At 40.7% G+C, this 18,317-nt stretch overlaps 1 protein-coding gene across 1 annotated transcript in view; it reads right to left on the reverse strand.

Annotated features, from left to right (window-relative positions):
• Nucleotides 1-16,708, reverse strand: part of hcn2b (hyperpolarization activated cyclic nucleotide-gated potassium channel 2b) — a 40,443-nt gene extending 23,735 nt beyond the window's left edge. The window contains exons 1-3 of the mRNA XM_040052780.1: nucleotides 14,952-16,708; nucleotides 13,142-13,565; nucleotides 8,719-8,880 (exon numbers count right to left, since the gene is read on the reverse strand). Coding sequence (XP_039908714.1) covers nucleotides 8,719-8,880; nucleotides 13,142-13,565; nucleotides 14,952-15,799 — 1,434 coding nt within the window. The 5' untranslated portion in view covers nucleotides 15,800-16,708. The remainder of the gene's footprint in view (nucleotides 1-8,718; nucleotides 8,881-13,141; nucleotides 13,566-14,951) is intronic.
• Nucleotides 16,709-18,317: the final 1,609 nt, after the last annotated feature.

The raw sequence follows: 18,317 nt of genomic DNA on the forward strand, positions 1-18,317 counted from the left end.
ATGCTGTCAGGTCTTTATAATTTAGCGTTTTAAAGGTGATTTGGAGGAATGCAAATAAAGAAGATGAAATTTCAAAGGCACTTGGTCTCTTGTGCCCTTGTGTCACTCGGCCTGCTGATTTTGTTTAGGGGAATAAACAGAGCTGTATAATCTGATGCAAAATACTAAAAGCAGCAGTTCTAAGAACCATCACTATGTCAGCTTTGTTATTTCTACACAATACCACCTTCCAACTACAATACTTCCTTTACTTTAATTCGTAAACATTAATCATTAAGCACATTAAAATAAACAAATATTATCTGCAAACCCTGAGAATATATGTAAGTCTAGAGTTTGAGACTAATTGAAAAATTATGGAGGTAGTGTGTAGGCAGTCCATTGACAGTCTGTGAGCAGACTGGTCATCTTCCTGCAGTGACTGCCCCCAGTGTCGATATATATGCTACAACTTGTCTGCTATGTTTTGTTCTGTTGGTCCATCAAAGTGAAATCAAGTGTTGGGAACAATAAAAAGTGTCCACTGCAGCGACTGTCCGTGCTGTAAATACAGATTTTTTAATTTCATCCTCAATGGTTTCTCCTTTTGCTCCCTTCCCTCTGCTCACTTCTCAACCAATCAGCATTTGACTGCAACACAGCATCATCCGTTTCAAGGGATTTTGGAGGACTGCACAGGAGCTCGGTTGCAGTCGCTGAAAACCCCTCTCGTAAGCGCTTCATAGGCAAATACCTCTGCAAATGGACACAACCAGGCTAGCATAAATTAAGCATAAGTCTCCCTGACTGCCACAGGTGGCGAACAGACGTGGAGCGGCCATCAGCATGTGGGCCACATTGCTGGTGAATAAGCAGCAGGAGCAGGGAGCCCCAAGGTGTTGAAATAAACACCCTCTTTCAGTCAGCTGCATGTATCTGCCTGTTTCCAGCTTATTCTCCTATAGTCAAATACATGTGTACATTAATATACAGTACACACTGTATTTCAACCGACAGAGCTTCACCGCAATATAAATATATTGATATTGACATTGAATGATATTACAATTTTTTTTAATGATACAAAGTGCTCAAAAAACTAATAAAAACATATAAATAAACACTATTTGTATAAAAGATACTGTATACAATAAGTAATTACAAAGTCATCCATTCATACTCCTGGGTTACATCAGTTCATGAGCACATTCTATAAAATCATGAAATTGCCCCTAGCCTGTTTCTTTTTGATCTATACCACAACTCCTGATGATGAAATAGCTTATCTACTACTGCTGCATGCTATTGTGACATTTATAAGACATCATTACTATAAATTTACAGTCACTGGCAGTAGTTTTTTATGTTACTATCTTGGTACAAGCACAAGGGGTGAGAGTATAACTCATCTATGGGTGGAAGATGCAATACCCTGACTGTCTTTCATTATGGCCACGTGGCTGTTACTGAAAGCCCAGGTGTAAATTAGCGCATGCCGTGTTCCCAGAAATGATTTGGGCGACGTCATGGCTCATGTTGCAGGTAAGTACATGACATAAGCACAAATGTAGGATGTATATGCATAATTGTTGGTTAGCGTTAAGTCATCAAATGGAATTTACATGTGGCATGGCTATTGGTGCCAGACAGGCAATACCAGAAGTATTTCAGAAAGGGCTGATTTACTGATATTTTCAATCATAACCAACAATAAGGTTTATACAGAATCATCTGAAAAAAATGAGTTATACAGTGAGCAGTGGGTCGCTGAACAAAAACCCTTATTTATGTCATAGGACAGAGGAGAATGGCCACATTACTGGAAGGTAAGTGTAACTTAAATTACCACTCATTATAAAAACATGTCAAACCTTGAAGCAGAGAGGCTAATGCAGCAGAAGACCGCACCAGGTGCCACTCGAGACTACAACTGACCCTGAGTTTGCTGTGACATTAGAATGGTATATGTAAACAACACAAGTGAAGGCCACATTGGCTAAAGATAGGAGAAGAAAGTGGAGGAACAGAAGAAGAAGAAGTATGGGGGTGGGGAAAAAAGTCGGGGATGAAGCAATCAGACATGCAGTGTCTCCGACTGCTGCATTTGTAACGACAGACAACACCTGAAAGACAAAACTGAGGGAGGTAAACAAACAAATACACAGTTTTGCTGTGTGTAAACTGATGATGTTGAAATCTGCAGTTGTTTAAAAATGGCTCATCCACCTTCTGGAATGATCTCTCCAAAGCCCCGACCTCAACCCTAATGAAAACGTGTGGATTATCCTTAAAACCCGGATCAGTGCCAGGAAACCGACCAAAGAATGAACCCTGTCAATTCAGTCAAGAGGGGATGCTCAAATATCCAGCTAGATTTATGCCAGAACTTGTTGATGGCTACCAAAACTGTCTGACTTGTGCACCAGATTCATTTTTGTTTTAGTCATTAAAGATGAATGCTGTTCAATTATTCCATCCTGGAAAAAGAACACTTCAAAGAAATCGTTAAAAGCCCAAACATTACCCTGACATTCATGCCCATCATGAGTGGATGTAAACTCCTGATCACAAATCTATGAAAGTTAAACGTATGCCTGAGGTTTTGGCTCACAGGGTTTACTCGTACATATGCTGACACGTGACAATCCTCCTAGGTAACAGTGAAAACAGAAAATTAGGAGAAGCATCGTGGGTCCTCTAAACACACAGCAAAACTCATTCTGAGGCATACGATGCTTTAGAGATAAAGGTGGCATTTCGTGATGCGTGCTATTTTGCAGTCTTGAGAACAAAGAAAGTGAAAAATCATGGCATCCTCAGTGTTGAACTGTTCGCTCGCATGTGACTGCATGACCAAGAAAACCCTCTGAGACGAGAGCAACACACACACTGACCAGATGCAAGCAGTTAGCATGTGTTCAAGTTTGTGATAACAAGTGATTAAAACTGACACAGTGCACAGCTGTCTGTTACTATTGAAAATTACAACCTTCGTAATAACACAATAGACTAATTCTACAGAGATACCACCCTATGTGAGGGTGGGGGGTGAGATGGGTGGGACGAATTAAATTAGCGCTTGTGTTCATTTTATTCGCTATCAGTCTTCACTGAGCAACGCCGATGATCGCTAATTGTACATAATACATTTAGAGGAGAGCACAAAGGGAGTATGGGACATCTATGATGCACGATGGCGTAATTATAGAATAGTGGGTGCACGTGCATGCTGGCACACCCGGCTGGGTGTACGAGGTGTTTGGCTCACAGCATCTATTCAGCTGTATGAGCGCTGAACATCTCTTAAACACACTGCAGTCCCTCTCTCTGAAAGTCTACAAGTGACAGAGGGAGTTTGGTTTGGTTCAAAGAGCCTACATTTAGAACTTTAATATGTAAAGTTCCATGAAAGTGCTTGTTAGCAATGTAAAGATTCATTATTTAGAAGCAGTGGGTCCATGTTTGTATTTATTATTCAAATGCAAATGAGTCCAGAAAGTTGCAAGATGTTTTGGTGTCTGCTTGAATTGCGTAACAGTATTAATTAAGAACGCTGACTGTAACAGCACAGCGTAATGTGTTTGATTAGAGTGCTCATGCATAAAGCTACTGTAGCTTCAGCGTGTCAGAGATAAATGATGGACTAACGAGGAAGACGCCAGATCAGATGAACGCTAAATCACAGGTTTTAATTTCTAATTTTATTTAATTTCTTTCCTTAATTAAACTACAAGCTTTTCATTCAGCATCAGGTGTGGGGCAAGTCACCTAAGGGTGAACCAAATGCAGTATTTTTTTTTATTTTCTGTTATTTGCTTCACTTACATGCTGTGATTTTACTTTAATATTCAGAGATTTTCCACGATTAAAGCCTGACGTTTCTGGGGGGGAAATGCAGCTATTCCACAAAATTAAACTGGCGTCACCAATTTTGTTTTGTAAAAATGTAAAAAGCTGATGGACAAGCACAGCAAATACGATTCAGTATCTTTAATGTTTTTAAAATCCATATGAACATTCTTGAAATATTTCAGTGTAAACCAAACTGATGGGACTGACATCCCCCAAAGCCATACTAGCCATCTACTAGTACGGCTACAATTTATAGGAATAGCCCATTAAAAGGAACGCTTGTGATGTATGTGTCAATAATTCAGATTTTATGTTTCAGTCTGGTTTATTGAAGTCATACTCCTGTGTATTGTTTAATTGACTTTGTTGAATGTGAAATGAATGCCTGTAAATTATATGTCCAATTGAAATGATCTGTAAGAAGAATTTGCCTCTGTGGATCGAAGCTTCCTGCTCAATAAGCTCTTATTATTGGATTTTGGGTTTATTAGCCTTTATGTGGAATTTCTCCTTTGACAAATATGTGGAGGGAGAGATTCAGAATCATATTCACAATGAAAAACCCTCCACACAGATAAAAATGATCCACTTACTTGCTGGCTATGCAAGCAATATTTAATCTCTTCTCTTTAGCTCCCTCTCTCTCTCTCTATATCTATATATATATATGTATAAAACTGATATAATGTTTGTATTGTATGTGGACGGGAGAAGATCACAGCTGCCATCTATTCGCATTCAGCAAAACTGAAAAACTAGCCATGCAAGTCTAAGTTTTCTGAGGTTACAAATTACAGGTGGACTACAGTGATTGATAGTACTTTAAGTTCGCACGGAGTCTTTGCTGAAAAAAAATAAGGGTTCAGTCAGACCATCGGGTCTAACAAACCCCACCTGCGTGGGCTGTAACATTTGGAGGATCCGGTCTCTAAAGTGAGACGCAGCTGTAGTATTCACAACTGCTGTTTGTGTGCAGCCATGTGCATCCAGAGATTCTGTCTAGTTAATGATGCAAGCTGTGGCCATATGAGTCAAGCCCAAAAGCATCTATTCTGTTCTCGACCAAGTACACGTTTCAAGTTCGTTTGTTTAAACACTGACAATAAAAAGCAGAGGAAGAATAATTCTGCAGGGCTTCGAGACATTTTTAAGAGACATTTGCTTTGCTGTTTTGTTTTTTAGCCTTGGTAGCAACACAAGTCTGTGGATGACAATGTGGTTAGTCACTCTAACAAATGGGTTGGGCCACAGTTGTCTTCCCCACCCCACAAAAGGAACTACATTCTCAAACCTATGAGATTTCTTAGTTAACTCAGCTCTCAGTCTCTGACATGCATTGTACAATATGATGTTATAGGAGGCATATTCTACTTATTTATACTGATCTTAAAAACTGAGCTGAATTAAAGGAGCAATCAGTCTCATTTTGGTGTGCAATTTTCTTATATTCATCTCTCTTTTTGCAGATAGGTTTCAGAAAAATATAAGTATTCCAACAATTGCTCATCCTAAGCATATTTCAAAAGCTTTTCCTCCCACATTTAGATTTCTAACCAACTATGGGATACACTTCAGGTTACACTGAGGTTTGTATTTATGTATTTATTTTGAAGTTTGCCTTCATTATAAAGTAAAGCCGCAAAGAGCATTCACTGCTTTTTACTACATGGCTAAAAATGACAAGACAACTTTTCTTCATAAAATGGGGTTGGTTTCACCGGGGCAACTTGGCCCACAAAGACTGCAGCTCCAACCAGCCTAGCTACAACATGACTTGACCTTGCAAGAATTTTTAATCCTCTTCAACAAAAATACATGTCTGTGGGCTGCAACAGTCACTCTGACTTAAAAAATGCATTTAATTAGCTAAACTTTGTCAATTGGTTTCTTAAAGTCTCTCTGTTGTATTGCCTGCTCTAAATATCACCACACACTTTAACTTTTCTTAAAAATCTGTACCAAATTAGCACTGAGAGTGGCTGTCAGGTCATACACAGCAGTTATTATTCACACACATATGCAACATTTCCACACACAGACCTCACACAGTAACTGCCCATTATTTTTAGATGCACTGACAGGCCTGTTTGCCGGTTCGGTCACTTCAGAATGAATGGAGGGCCTCGTTATCAACTTCCAAAGCATGAATGTTTCTTGAAGTGCATCTCTGTGTGCCTCAATACAGTGCAAATGCATAAATAGGTTCTCACAAATTGGTGTTCTGTTGCAGTTACAGCAGCTCTTCTGCTTCTCCAGTTATAAAGAAACGCAGTTCATTTTTGATGCAGAGAAAGAAGTCGAGAGGAAAAGAGCGTCTTTATTCTAATGCCATTGATATAACAGCCAATCAGGCCGAGGGAGATGGGACAAAACCACCTGTCATCTTTCACATAACAGAGAGTCACTTACATAACAGACCACGATCATCCGGTCTCTTGATCACTCTGCAGCAGGAGCCTGATTGTCGACTTACAAGAAACACCACTGTCTGCTGCGAGAGTATCTTTTCCCTTATTGAGTGTTAAGAGGCAGAGATGAATACACTGCAGAAAAAAAACAGTCTGAAGGAGGATATTTTGACTATCACTTAGTTACACTGTACTATATATCACATGCACACAAATCTCAGTCAAACACAACACATCTATATAAAGGGACATGCATAAAAATGCATATAAGAATAGCTACTGAAGAAACGAGTCCCATGTTTTTCTCAGGAATGGCTTTCTCGCCCTATTTCCATAACCCTAAGTGCATGCATGACGCAGAGAGCAAAACAGGGTGGAGTCCAATAAATGTCCAGTGCAGGCAGGCAGCCTGTCAGCCCGAGGAGGCACGAGGATCATTTAACGCTGGATCTCTTACTCAAAGCAGCTCTGAAGAAGATGTGACCTTGATTACCCTGAAATGGCAGTGACAGGGCACACCAGGCAGCCACACCCACATGTGTGCTCGCTGGCATTATGGCAGCGAGCTTGGAAAAAGGCACAAGCCCTAAACAACACACGTCACTCTGGAAAACTGAATGTATAAGGAAGGAGATATCAGCGAAAGAAGAAGTGGGGCATGAAGGATAAAAGAGTCACTGAAAAAGCAACATATAAAGCAATTTTCCATACATACAAATCCATACATTCAAGAAAGAGAGACAGAGGAAATAGGATGGCCAGAGATGAAACTAGAAAGAAAGGGATGGAGTGACAGAGAAGTAACAACAATCTCCCCTAGGGTCAATTGGTGTGAGATCCATCTGTTCCTAGAGATCACACACACTCATAACAGAACACACCTATTCATGTAAACACCATAGCACCATAGTACACAGTGTATTTCAGGGAACTGAATGCCAAAAATCTCTGTGCCAAAATTAGAAGGTTTTCTCCCAGCATATCAAGCATTTCTCAGCTGCAGCAGAGTCAGCCAGTGCCTGACAAAAGCATAAAGAAGGAATTATCCGGTATGCTGAACTTCCTTAGGAGAAGGAGCAAAAGATGTAATGTTCCCCATAAAAATGGTTTCAAGACCGTTACAGTTATGTGGAGAAATAAGCATCCGGCAGCCAACCAATGACGTCTTTTAGCTCTGTCAGATAATTCGATGGTTTCTAGGACTGTTGATATTGCTGTCAATTAACACATTAGATTAAGACTATTTTTTCTGTTTTCTTCCTGTAGTCAGTCCCTGCAATGCAAACTGTCCTCTATAACTCAATCTATTTACACCCATTAGAGCAGATCTCTTCCTCCTGCGCTTGCATGCAATCTGCTTCACCAGTTTACTTACAGCTGCTCACAAACCAATCATCACCTCTCTGTTAACAACATTGCACGCACACTGTACAAATCGCAGAGTCACAGCCATTCATTAAGCTTATCATCTCAGCTGCCGTATCCAAAATATCCCTTGAGTACTTCATACAAAATATTTAAACCAATTCTAATGTTTCTCTCTTTTTTTGTGGGACAAACAGGATTGACACTGACACTAACGCTTCCTTGAAACCACCACAATTCTTCTTCTGTTTGCCAACAAACATACTGTATGTGTGAAAGTGAATATATGTGTGAAATACAGTTTTATGATAAAAGGTATTTGTATCCTCTGACTTGTCTGTGCCTCCGGCCACTGCCACTCACCACCTTCCAATCTGTTATCTCCAAAGCAAAATGACATGTGAGACTGGATAAAGGGATTAAGTTCAAAATGATAAAAACCCAGACAGTATTTTTTGGGTGTTTCTCCTCTTTATTTGTCCACACTTGTGATTAATCGTGCAATTTAAATAAAATAGAGACATACAGAGGCTGTTCTTTAGTCAATGTTATGAGGTTTTGTTTTATAGCTTAGACAATAAGTGCTTTCCAAAATGAACAAAACTTTAATAATTACTTTTCATTAATTATCCAGTTGGATTAGGAGATAGTGTGTTTCAATACTAGCTATCAATTTCTTTTTACATTTATGTATGCATTCGTTTTATTTATTTATTTTTTCTCATGCATGCCAGCAGTAATTTTGGTGAAACCCTCTCCTAATGGTCTGTCTTCCAACAGACAGCTAGAAGCCACCTGCCACCCAGAAGGAGGACAGGACATTTGACAGGACAAAGAAAGAAGAGCACACCTAAATTACTGCATGAGCTTCTATATGAACTGAGTGACAGCAGCATGTTTTCTTTCATCCACCTCCTACTTGCCGTACACTGGCGTGTCTCCTGGGTTTGACTAGTGGGGGGTTAATTGAAGCTGAACGAAAGCTCCCAACTCCAGTCTGAATAAATAAGCTGTGTCACCACGCTAGTTGTGCAGTGAACACTTTTCCTGTGATTGTCTAACTTACGATCGCACTGAACACAAAAACATACACACAGAGCATTTTTTTTCTTACCACCATCTTGTTGAGGGAGACCCAGCAGTCAGATGGAAAGTCCTGCAGCATGGGAACAAGAAACTGGAGACAGCCATCCCAGTGGCACAGCAGTAGCATCATACCAATCAGGTTGAATATTCGCACCACGGCACTGGCTAGGTCATAGGTCATGTGGAAGATCTGTCAGGAGGAGGAGAGATGGGACGTGAGGGTTACAGATTTGGAGAGGAGGCCAGAATGAAGCCAGAACTGATGTGTGAGCAGAATGAAAAGTTGGTGTTTATAGCGATTGAGCGAGAGTTGAAAACAATGGTAAACACTACTCTATCGGCTCTCACAAACAGCACATCCAGCATGTTATCATTCTGCTGATAGCACTGGCAACAGTGATGCTGTGGGGACTATATAAAATAGCTTTAACTTGTGCACAATTTGCACAGTTGCAGATCCTGATCCACTCTGTAGGACAATTATTATATAATATATTTTTAAGAAAACAAATCATACTCTTGCAAATTTAGCAGATTTATTTTGGGCACATGGTACAGCTTAACAAGCTGTAAAATTTCCAGAAATGAGGAAAACATAGTTTTCATATGTAGTTTTTTGTTGACGCTGGCAAATTAATATTCACATTTAGCCATGTTTTAAATGCTAGTTATGTGCTAACCTCAAAGGTTTACCTGAAAACCGTAATGTGAGAGCAGTGGGAGTGAATTATTATAGTAAAATATAGCACTTCTGAAGCTGTGATGGAGAAGAGGTGACTGACCAAACTGCTCTCCATCACGGACAATCCTGCCCACTATGAGCAACACTTACTGGGCAGGTAGCAAAGCAACTTCTCTAACAAACTGATTGAGCTCTGCTGCCACAAGGAAGGATACAGGCAATCTTTCATACCACATGCTATCTATCACTCAATATATCTGTCTGGCAGGGAATCGTTCGCCAGATATTTGTATTGTTATTAATATTATTAACATTATATTTATAAATTTTCTGTTGATAAGTTGGTTGACAATGAAACATCTCTGTTATTAAACATCTCTCTCACTCTCTCCCTCCATGGCATGCAGCCCAAAGTCTAGTTAAGCTGCCCATGTTCTTGCAATGGAGAGGTTGCTACAATATCCACAAACTGAAAGGAAGTCTGGAGAAAGTTTTTTTTGTGAGTTTCACACTCATACAGGAACCTTTCACACCAGAGGTTGTTATTCATCTCTTGCTAATATACAAATATCTATTAGGGCAGCTTTAGGTAACATGACGACCTGTGAGGAAGAACTTTAGGATTTGATATCTCAGTTTATTTATAGGTAACGTGTCTGTTAACAACTAAATTTATTGTTATATAAAATTTGAACAATTTAATGAACTATGATAACAGGTGGTATAACTTTGACCAGTTTTTTAGTAACTTATAAACAGCAAAAAACGTGCTTCGCATTCCCAGGCTGAGGTTCTCCATTATAACCAGGTGTGAGACCACAGGGCATGCAATGTGCATTCATGATAAAACCTCATTAGATGCTGATGAAGCTTTGATCAGCAGCCCAGGCCAGGCTCTCGCTGCTGTTTCTTAAGATTGCTCACCCCAGGTAAGAAGGCTAATTTGCGTGGAGCTGGTGATGTGGTCACAGCCTTGTAAACACCACTCACTATGGCTTGGCTGGCTATCTCCCAGGCCGAATTATCGTGGTTCGTGTGTGTTTTTGTGTGTGTTTGTGTATGGGTAGGTTTACAAGTATGTGGGGATTAGATCTTGAGAAATTCATCTTAAATGTGAACTAGGCCTTTGTGTGTGTTTGTGTGTGTGCGTGTGATGACATGAAGGAGCCGCTTCTGTTTAGAATTTACAGTTTGGGAGCAGCAGGGTCAGGGCATGCTGTCACACATCTCTACACCTCAGAGGCCCTGCTGTCCTAAACATACAAGTCACATGAATATGGAAAACTGACACATGTTATACCCCAGTTGTTAATGTGCATGATCCTAGTTTAAATAGCTCTTGGACTTTTCATATGATTTGTGTTTGGATGGATAATGGCAATTGTATCAAAGTTTATTTAAATTCCTCCTAAATGTAATTTATAAAATGTGCAAAACAATTTCCTCAGAAATATGTAGCATTTCAGCTGTATGCTGCACATCACATTTTCCTTATCCGGTTCTAAAATGTCATCAGCACCTGGTTGTTTCACTCTTTTGATATATATTCATTTTTTCTCTTTACAGTAATTTAGTTTTGATCCCTTCCCCAGGCCTGCTTTGGGTCCATGTGTAATTAAATCAAAATCAACAAAAGAAACTACTTTCTTTGCACATTTTGTGTATATCCTGTATTGGCTAATGGCCTTGGGTCATTTAGAAGACGCAGAAAGGGAAACATGCTGTGAGGCCCTGCCCTGTGATTAGAAAGCGTTCCCATTATGATTAATGAGCTAGGACTAATGTTCCCCCCAACACCAGAACAGCACCTGGCCATGTGTCACTGTCACACCACAATCTGGGTCAAAGCATAGTACTGTGACTACAAGTCACAGCCTGAAAAACACAGATAAACTATTTGCTGCTTCTTCCTGTCAGACTGCTAAAATGCCTTTAGAGTAAAACTAGTGCGAATGACGGATATGAACCTTTTTATCCTTCCATCCCTGATGCTTGTGCATTTGCTCTTGTCCATTCCCCATCATTGTCGAGCTCATGAAAAAGGCATCAACGCAAGCTTCCTGCTTCAGCAAATTGTTTTTCTCTGCTTCTGTATCACCAACATAGATGCATAAGCGATTTATTCTGAGATCATTCCAAATAAATTGTTTTTTAGCACTACTGTTACCCAGTGCTCACCTCACCTCTGTACTGGCCTTCAATAGATCTATATGGTGAAATCATCGCAATACTAAGACAAGCTTTTAGGAAACAGTGCTGCAGCGAGCGGACTTAAGCTGAGCTGAGCTGAGCTGGGCAGAAGAGGCAAACAGTTCCCCCCGTTTGGATCAGGCAGAGCAGAGCAGAGCTCAGCTGAACTAAGAGGATCAGGGCAGGGCCAAGTTGAAGCAAAGGAGCACTCGCGTGTGTGTGTTTCTGTGTGTGTGTGTACGCGTCTGTGTTTGAATGAGTAATTAGGGTTTTCGTTAAACCCAAATTACCACTGTGTAGTCAGAAGAGCAGTGGTTATTTTCAGAGTGAGGGGACACTCATTTGATTGGAAGATGCTTGTTTAGGCCAAATAAGGAAGCACAAAGAAGCACACACACAGTCCAAGCTGTGGAATGCTGTGTTTATGTAAAATGGGGCCATATGATGGATGATAATGCACTTTTCTCTAGAACATTATTTCCTGGTGCAATTAGAGATGCAAGGGGGTTTGCATTAGCAAGTCTTTCAGCATGTGGTTGCAGCTGTTTGATGCCTTAATTGGTTGAAATGCTGCAACAAAACATTTTTTACTATGTGGAAAGTTTTTTTCTTTCATACAGTTTTAAATGCATCAACAATGTGATGATCAAGTAAGATGACCTATAATCCACTCATCTTGGCTTGCTGCAGTAGAAAACTCTACACCTAATTTTTTGTGCCTTCTCCTGTGATACTAGAATGACTTATACTGACAGAACAAGCCACTGCACTGGAAACTGCTGCACAATTCTTAATTAGAGCCCAGTTAGATTAGTTTCTCATTATTAATGAGCACATTTGAAAGTGGAGGGGTAATAGTAAGCAGATCATCTGATCATAATTGACTAACTTCTGCATTACAGTAATAATCAATGCAGCTGTGGTGTCTGTCAGGTGTAGCAAACGTGATGCTAATGAGTTTTTTTTAGACATTAAAGCTATGCAGTAGTAGTAGTAGTTCATTAAAAAAACATACATAATTGTATGAACAAGTTAAAAACTTAATATTTTCTTTTGATGCTTTTGGGAAAAAAAGTCTTCCTCTGTAAGATTTCAGTAACAAAAAAACAGACCTTATACCACAGGGGATGCATATGATGAGAAAATGATATGAAAAACAGACTGACCTACATTATGTAGAAACCCAGGATGTGACACATCACATGCATCAAGTATTTAGTATTGATTAAGGGTTTATTTGAACAGTTTTAGAAAGAAGGTAGGACCAAATGGTAGTCAGCATATGCTTGATCTATTTCAGGATCATGAGATAGTCCTTGTAAAAGTGGATTCCCTGTGAGCGACCCCTAGCCTTACAAAGTTTGAGAACCACGGAGTAAAAATCTAAAATAGAGATGTTCAGTGTGGAAGTTATGTGTTTCCTTTCAGTATTATCTGTTTATATAAAAGTGTTACATAAACTGTGCATTAGAACCCCATCTGGTCCCATATACTTACTTTATCCAGTATTTATCCAAGCTAAACTTCAATACTGAACAAAACTTTCCTGTTCGTATAGAAATGCTGTAACTCAGCATACCTCCTCCCACTGATGGATGTAACGGATGAGTCTAGACAGCCTCAGCAGACGCAGCAAACTGAGGATCTTCGTGAAGCGGACAATGCGGAGTGCCCGGGCAGTTTTGTACACCTCTGAGTCAATCCCCTTCTCCACGATGAGGAAGATATAATCCACAGGTATGGAGGAGACGAAGTCCACCACAAACCAGCTCTTCAGGTACTTCTTCTTGATCTTCTTGGGGTCGAGGATGATCTCGGTGTTGTCCTCGAACACGATACCAGTCCTAAAGTTGAGTACTAGGTCCATGAGGAAGAAGGTGTCAGAGACCACATTGAAGATGATCCAGGGTGTGGTGGTCTCATCTTTAAAGAAGGTGATGCCTACAGGGATGATGATCAGGTTGCCAACCATGAACATTAACATGGTGAAGTCCCAGTAGAACCTGTCAGGACGAAAGAGTAGAAGATGATTAAAGGCGCTTGTTTAATCCCAACACACGCAAACAAAGGACAGTATAGGGCCATGTGTACAACTCTGAAATCTGATAGAGAAAAAGATGTAATAATAAAGTAATAAAGGAGAAAAATCTGATGCTATGCCTATGAGAAGAGAAACCATGTCTAAAATCTGATGTCCAGACATTGACAGTGTTGCTACATGTTATGGATATCACATATCAGGAAAGAAGCTGATTCTGCTTGATTTATGACACGGGGTAAGCATATTTCCGGCCCTCTCTGTGTCATGAAGCAATGCACTCTCACAGGCTGAACACACTCAGAAAACTAACCCAATCCAAACTGATAAATCTTTCAAATTTTATGAAATGCCTGATAGTTCCTTCACTTTACCCCATTAACCACAACCATGCAAAGAAAAGACAACTAAAGCAAAAAACAGCAGAATACCCTCCAAACAAGTCAAGTACAAACAACAACCGGAGCCCAAATCAATAAAGCAGCCTTCACGGCTGTGGTGTTGTGCACCATCACCTATTTCCAGTAGTTAGTTAATGTGATATTTATTGGTTTGAACAAACATTCACACAATAGCCAGTCACACCACAGCATTAGGTGCTGAATTATGAGAACCTGTGTTTTAAAGATAATTCAGCTGGTGAACTGACCATGCGAGGCATCTATGAATATTCCTCTGTTTATTAAAGTAAGAAAATTGTGTAAGTATTTTTCTATAACTTTACTCAACTTACCTATTATTAACTGGCAGATCAATTATGAACGATGTTTGTTAGTGTTGCAGGATAAGAGGAAGACACTGTGGCTACTTATATTAGAGGAACTAATGGAAGCGGCTGCTGAGTCATGACTTGAACTCTCTTGTTATGCGCATCCTGCTGTTGAGCTTTGTCCGTAAGTTAACACAATCAAGCCATGTATTGTTAATAAACAGCAGGCTTTACATATTTGATGGTACTCAAATAAGAAAGACAAGAAACCTGGTTTCCCCACATTTTATTAGAGGAGCTGTCCTCGGTGCTGAAACCAAGCACACTTTAAGACACATTTAGAGTCAACTTTGTGACACCTCTGGAATATGGAGCTTTTGTGTAAACACAAAATCTCCCATATGTCATCATTCGGTGCTTCAGGAATAGAGAAATAGCTCTGTTTATGATAGGGTAAGGTTCAACTTTCCCCCCCAGATAACCACTGAATGTTTAAAAACAGCATACTTATGCTCATATTCCCACAATCTTCACATGTAATGTTGTTTGACGTAAAGAATGGGCGCTGGGCAACATTCAAAAACACCCCTTTAGCTTCTTTACAGCAACACTTTCACTGACCTAACACAATTTGACCCATACCTGAAGTCGCTGTATGGGTGGATAATCCAATTACCCGCTGACTTTACGCGTTCTTGTTCTTTCTCCACTGCCTTCTGGCTGCCAAACATGCGCAGGGAGAATTTATTAACTCCAGGCTGAAGCATGGCACTAAACTGCCGCTGCATGTATGTCTGATTCCCCTTGGACTCTCCATCATCCGGCACTATCTGAGAGCCGTCCTCTGCTTTGCTGAACGTGACAGAACTTCTTGGCTGCTGAGCCAGTCCTTTACTACTCGGGGGGTTGGAGAAGGAAACTCTGGAGTCCTTTTTCTCCGTTGCTGCCGTCGTCTTGACCTCGGCCCCAGGCCCCTGTGTCAGGGACCCTGCTGAAGTGACAGAGCCGTCCATGCTCGCAGCCAGCTCCTTATCGTCTTCAGCTGCTACTACTCCATCTGCCTGCTTCTCCTGTCTTGAGATGAGAGAAGAAAGACTGCCTGAACTGGCCGGGTCTCTTCTACAGTCTCCGTTTTTGTTGCATATCATACCGATGCCCCCCTCTCCTATCACGCCCGCCTCAGACACTGTGTCCCCTGCACTCCTGTGGTCTGACTCTGTGCCGCCAGCAGCATCCCTCTGGCACAACAGAGCAAATGCACAGCTGCCGCTGGGAGTGAAAGGTGTGGAGTCCTCGCCTCGCAAGAGGAAGAGCTCATTGTTGTTGGAGTTTTTTCGCACAGGAGAGACGGCTCCGCCTCCTGGCGAGAATTTCTTCATATTGGTCCCCCTGCTACTCCCATGATCCTCGCATCCAGCCGAGCTGGCTACTTGAAGGGGTCGAGCCTTCTGGAATTTGGGCTCCTCCTCGCTGTCCTCCGCCTCGTCCATTACAGGCAAACAGACACTTCCGTACCTTAAACCGGGCGAGACTGGGCGGCGGCAGAGGAAGGAGTGTGGACTTCAAAGCCTCCGTCTGCTTTCCATTCACATCACTTAACCGTGTACCGGTGGCGTTGCTATGGCTGCAACCTGGCTGTTGTTATTGTGTTTGTGTGTGGTAGAGAGAGGGAGAGAGATAACAGCTTTACCCTGGGGCTTCAACCACCTACAGGTAGCTTTCAGCCTACTGAAGAAAATGTGCGCACAGAAGAAAACAGTTTTGTCAGACCTGGACACAAAAAGTCAGTGAGTGCGATTTTAAAAGTGCATTCTTACTAACTAATTAAATAACGCACAAATACATTTTTAGAATAACTCAAACTTGTGTGAATGGAAAACTATGATGATTTAAAAACTTTTAATATGCAGCGATGGCCTGAGCAGTTTTACATCAAAAGGAATCATCAGCGAGTATCCCATGCTGCCATGCTCAGTTGACCCAGTATCAGTTCAATTCTATCCAGACTTTCTCGGAGTCTGGCAGCAGCGTCTGCCTGTTGCTTTGGTTTCTGGCAGCCTTCCCAAGTTGCGGGGTTTTTAATGGTGAAATGACTCCACCTTGTGGATAAAGGCACAATCTAGGGCCAAGGCACCCACGAACAGTGTGAAGATTTAGAAAAAAAACCCCATCATATTTGCTACTAGCTTATCTTTTTTGTACTAAATCCTAGTGTCCCAATTAAGAGACCGCACGCTCGAAGTACGCATTTTGAGACCTATTACATCACAGCGACGCGACAGCGGCTGTCCCAATCCGAAGTGTACTCCAAATGCGCCGTCGATTTCCCCAAATATCAAGCGTGGTCCGGTGCACGCTTCGTGGTCCCATATATCCCTCAATTCATAGCGCGGCGGTGGGTGTGGATAATTTTACCGCAAAATACGGCAGAAGGGAGCGGCCGAAGAGTGAACTGTCAAAAGTAAGTAGGGGAGACCGGGGATAGTTGTCTCTTTTAAGGTAGTGGATTCAAAATGTAATGCAAAGTATTTACATGTCTCTGCTATTAAATAGTGCAGCTATTTTCTCTGCAGCACAATTACCCATTGCATGGTATGGTCTCAAACACGAAGAGTGAAATGTTACAATTAACCCCATAGTCTCCTGGGGTAAAATGTAACACAATGAAATAAGGGTACTAACAAAACATTAACATGTAATCTTGTTTATTCAACACATGAATGCACTTAGAGCCATTTATGTAGCTGGTGTGTGTGTGACAGAATGCAGAAACTAGCTTTTGAACATATTCCAACCCCCCAAAAAAGACAAATTATGGAATTTTCTGCAACTGAATATTTCATTAATTTTGGTTGGTCTTCCTTGAGTTTGGCCTCATTGGCTCAGTGGGCATTATAACCTACAACTCTTGCACCAATTTTGAACATAACAATGAAGCTGAAAAAATGTAGTTGTTCACCAGCATCGCAATTCCATTACTTTTTATCATGGCTTACCTTGGTGTGGTTTGCAAAGTGCTTCAGAAAGATGAGGAAATCTGTTTCTTGCACCCATCCTGATTTATTTCCACTACCAGTACTTCCTACTGGTCCATCTCTGACACAGTGGTCTGCATAATGTATGTGGGAGAACACAAACAGTGGAGGAATTGTGTTGCCAATGGCATTAACCGCATATACAAAGGTGACCAGTGAACCTCTCTCTGCTGATGTCGTCGCCCCAACTTGTTTAATATAAGTTAAAGTAATAGTGTGGTAAGTTGTAACATCTGCGTTATTGTTACAACTAACCCAGACTGTTGCTGTTACAACTGACCCAGACTCCTATAGCCATGAACTAGCTAACATTACAGCCAACGGCTAAAACATTAGCACTAAAGACCTACACAGAATATATCCCCATAGACATACAAATAACATAATTTAAGTTTGATGAGTTTAACTGCAAAGCAGATAATGCTATTAGAAATTGAAATAAGGTAGAAAAACGTACTTTTTGGCATACAAATTACTTTTTTTCATGTTAAATTGTCTGTGTTTGACAAAATGTGCTGATTTTTCACATGTGATAGCAGAACTGAATTGGGCATGCACAGGATGAGTCACATCATTTGAAACTTAGCCCTGATTGGAGAAATTGGAAGTGTTACAACTGACCCACGTTACAACTATCCCCGGTCTCCCCTACTGAATATCATGTCACTTATTTATGTGCGAATGTTTAATAGTGAAGAACATTAAAACATTACTGTTGGCCACATGTCGGCAAAGTTATGTGACATTAGTGATGTTTGTACTTTCAGCGTTAACTTGGTTTTAAAGCCTTTACTTTGAAATATACGCCGTTCAATAGTCGGCCTTAATCTTACAGAGAATGTGATGATTCTATGGATAATTAAAATCAGTCATATATCCACAAACACAACAAGCTGAAAGTCAGTGATGCTGCTCGGTTTGCAGTCCTGAATATCACGGCACAAGCAGGATTCACTGCACTGTTAATGTTAGC

This window comes from Simochromis diagramma, unplaced genomic scaffold, assembly GCF_900408965.1.
Source record: "Simochromis diagramma unplaced genomic scaffold, fSimDia1.1 OVJJ01000419.1, whole genome shotgun sequence".
Lineage (NCBI taxonomy): Eukaryota > Metazoa > Chordata > Actinopteri > Cichliformes > Cichlidae > Simochromis > Simochromis diagramma.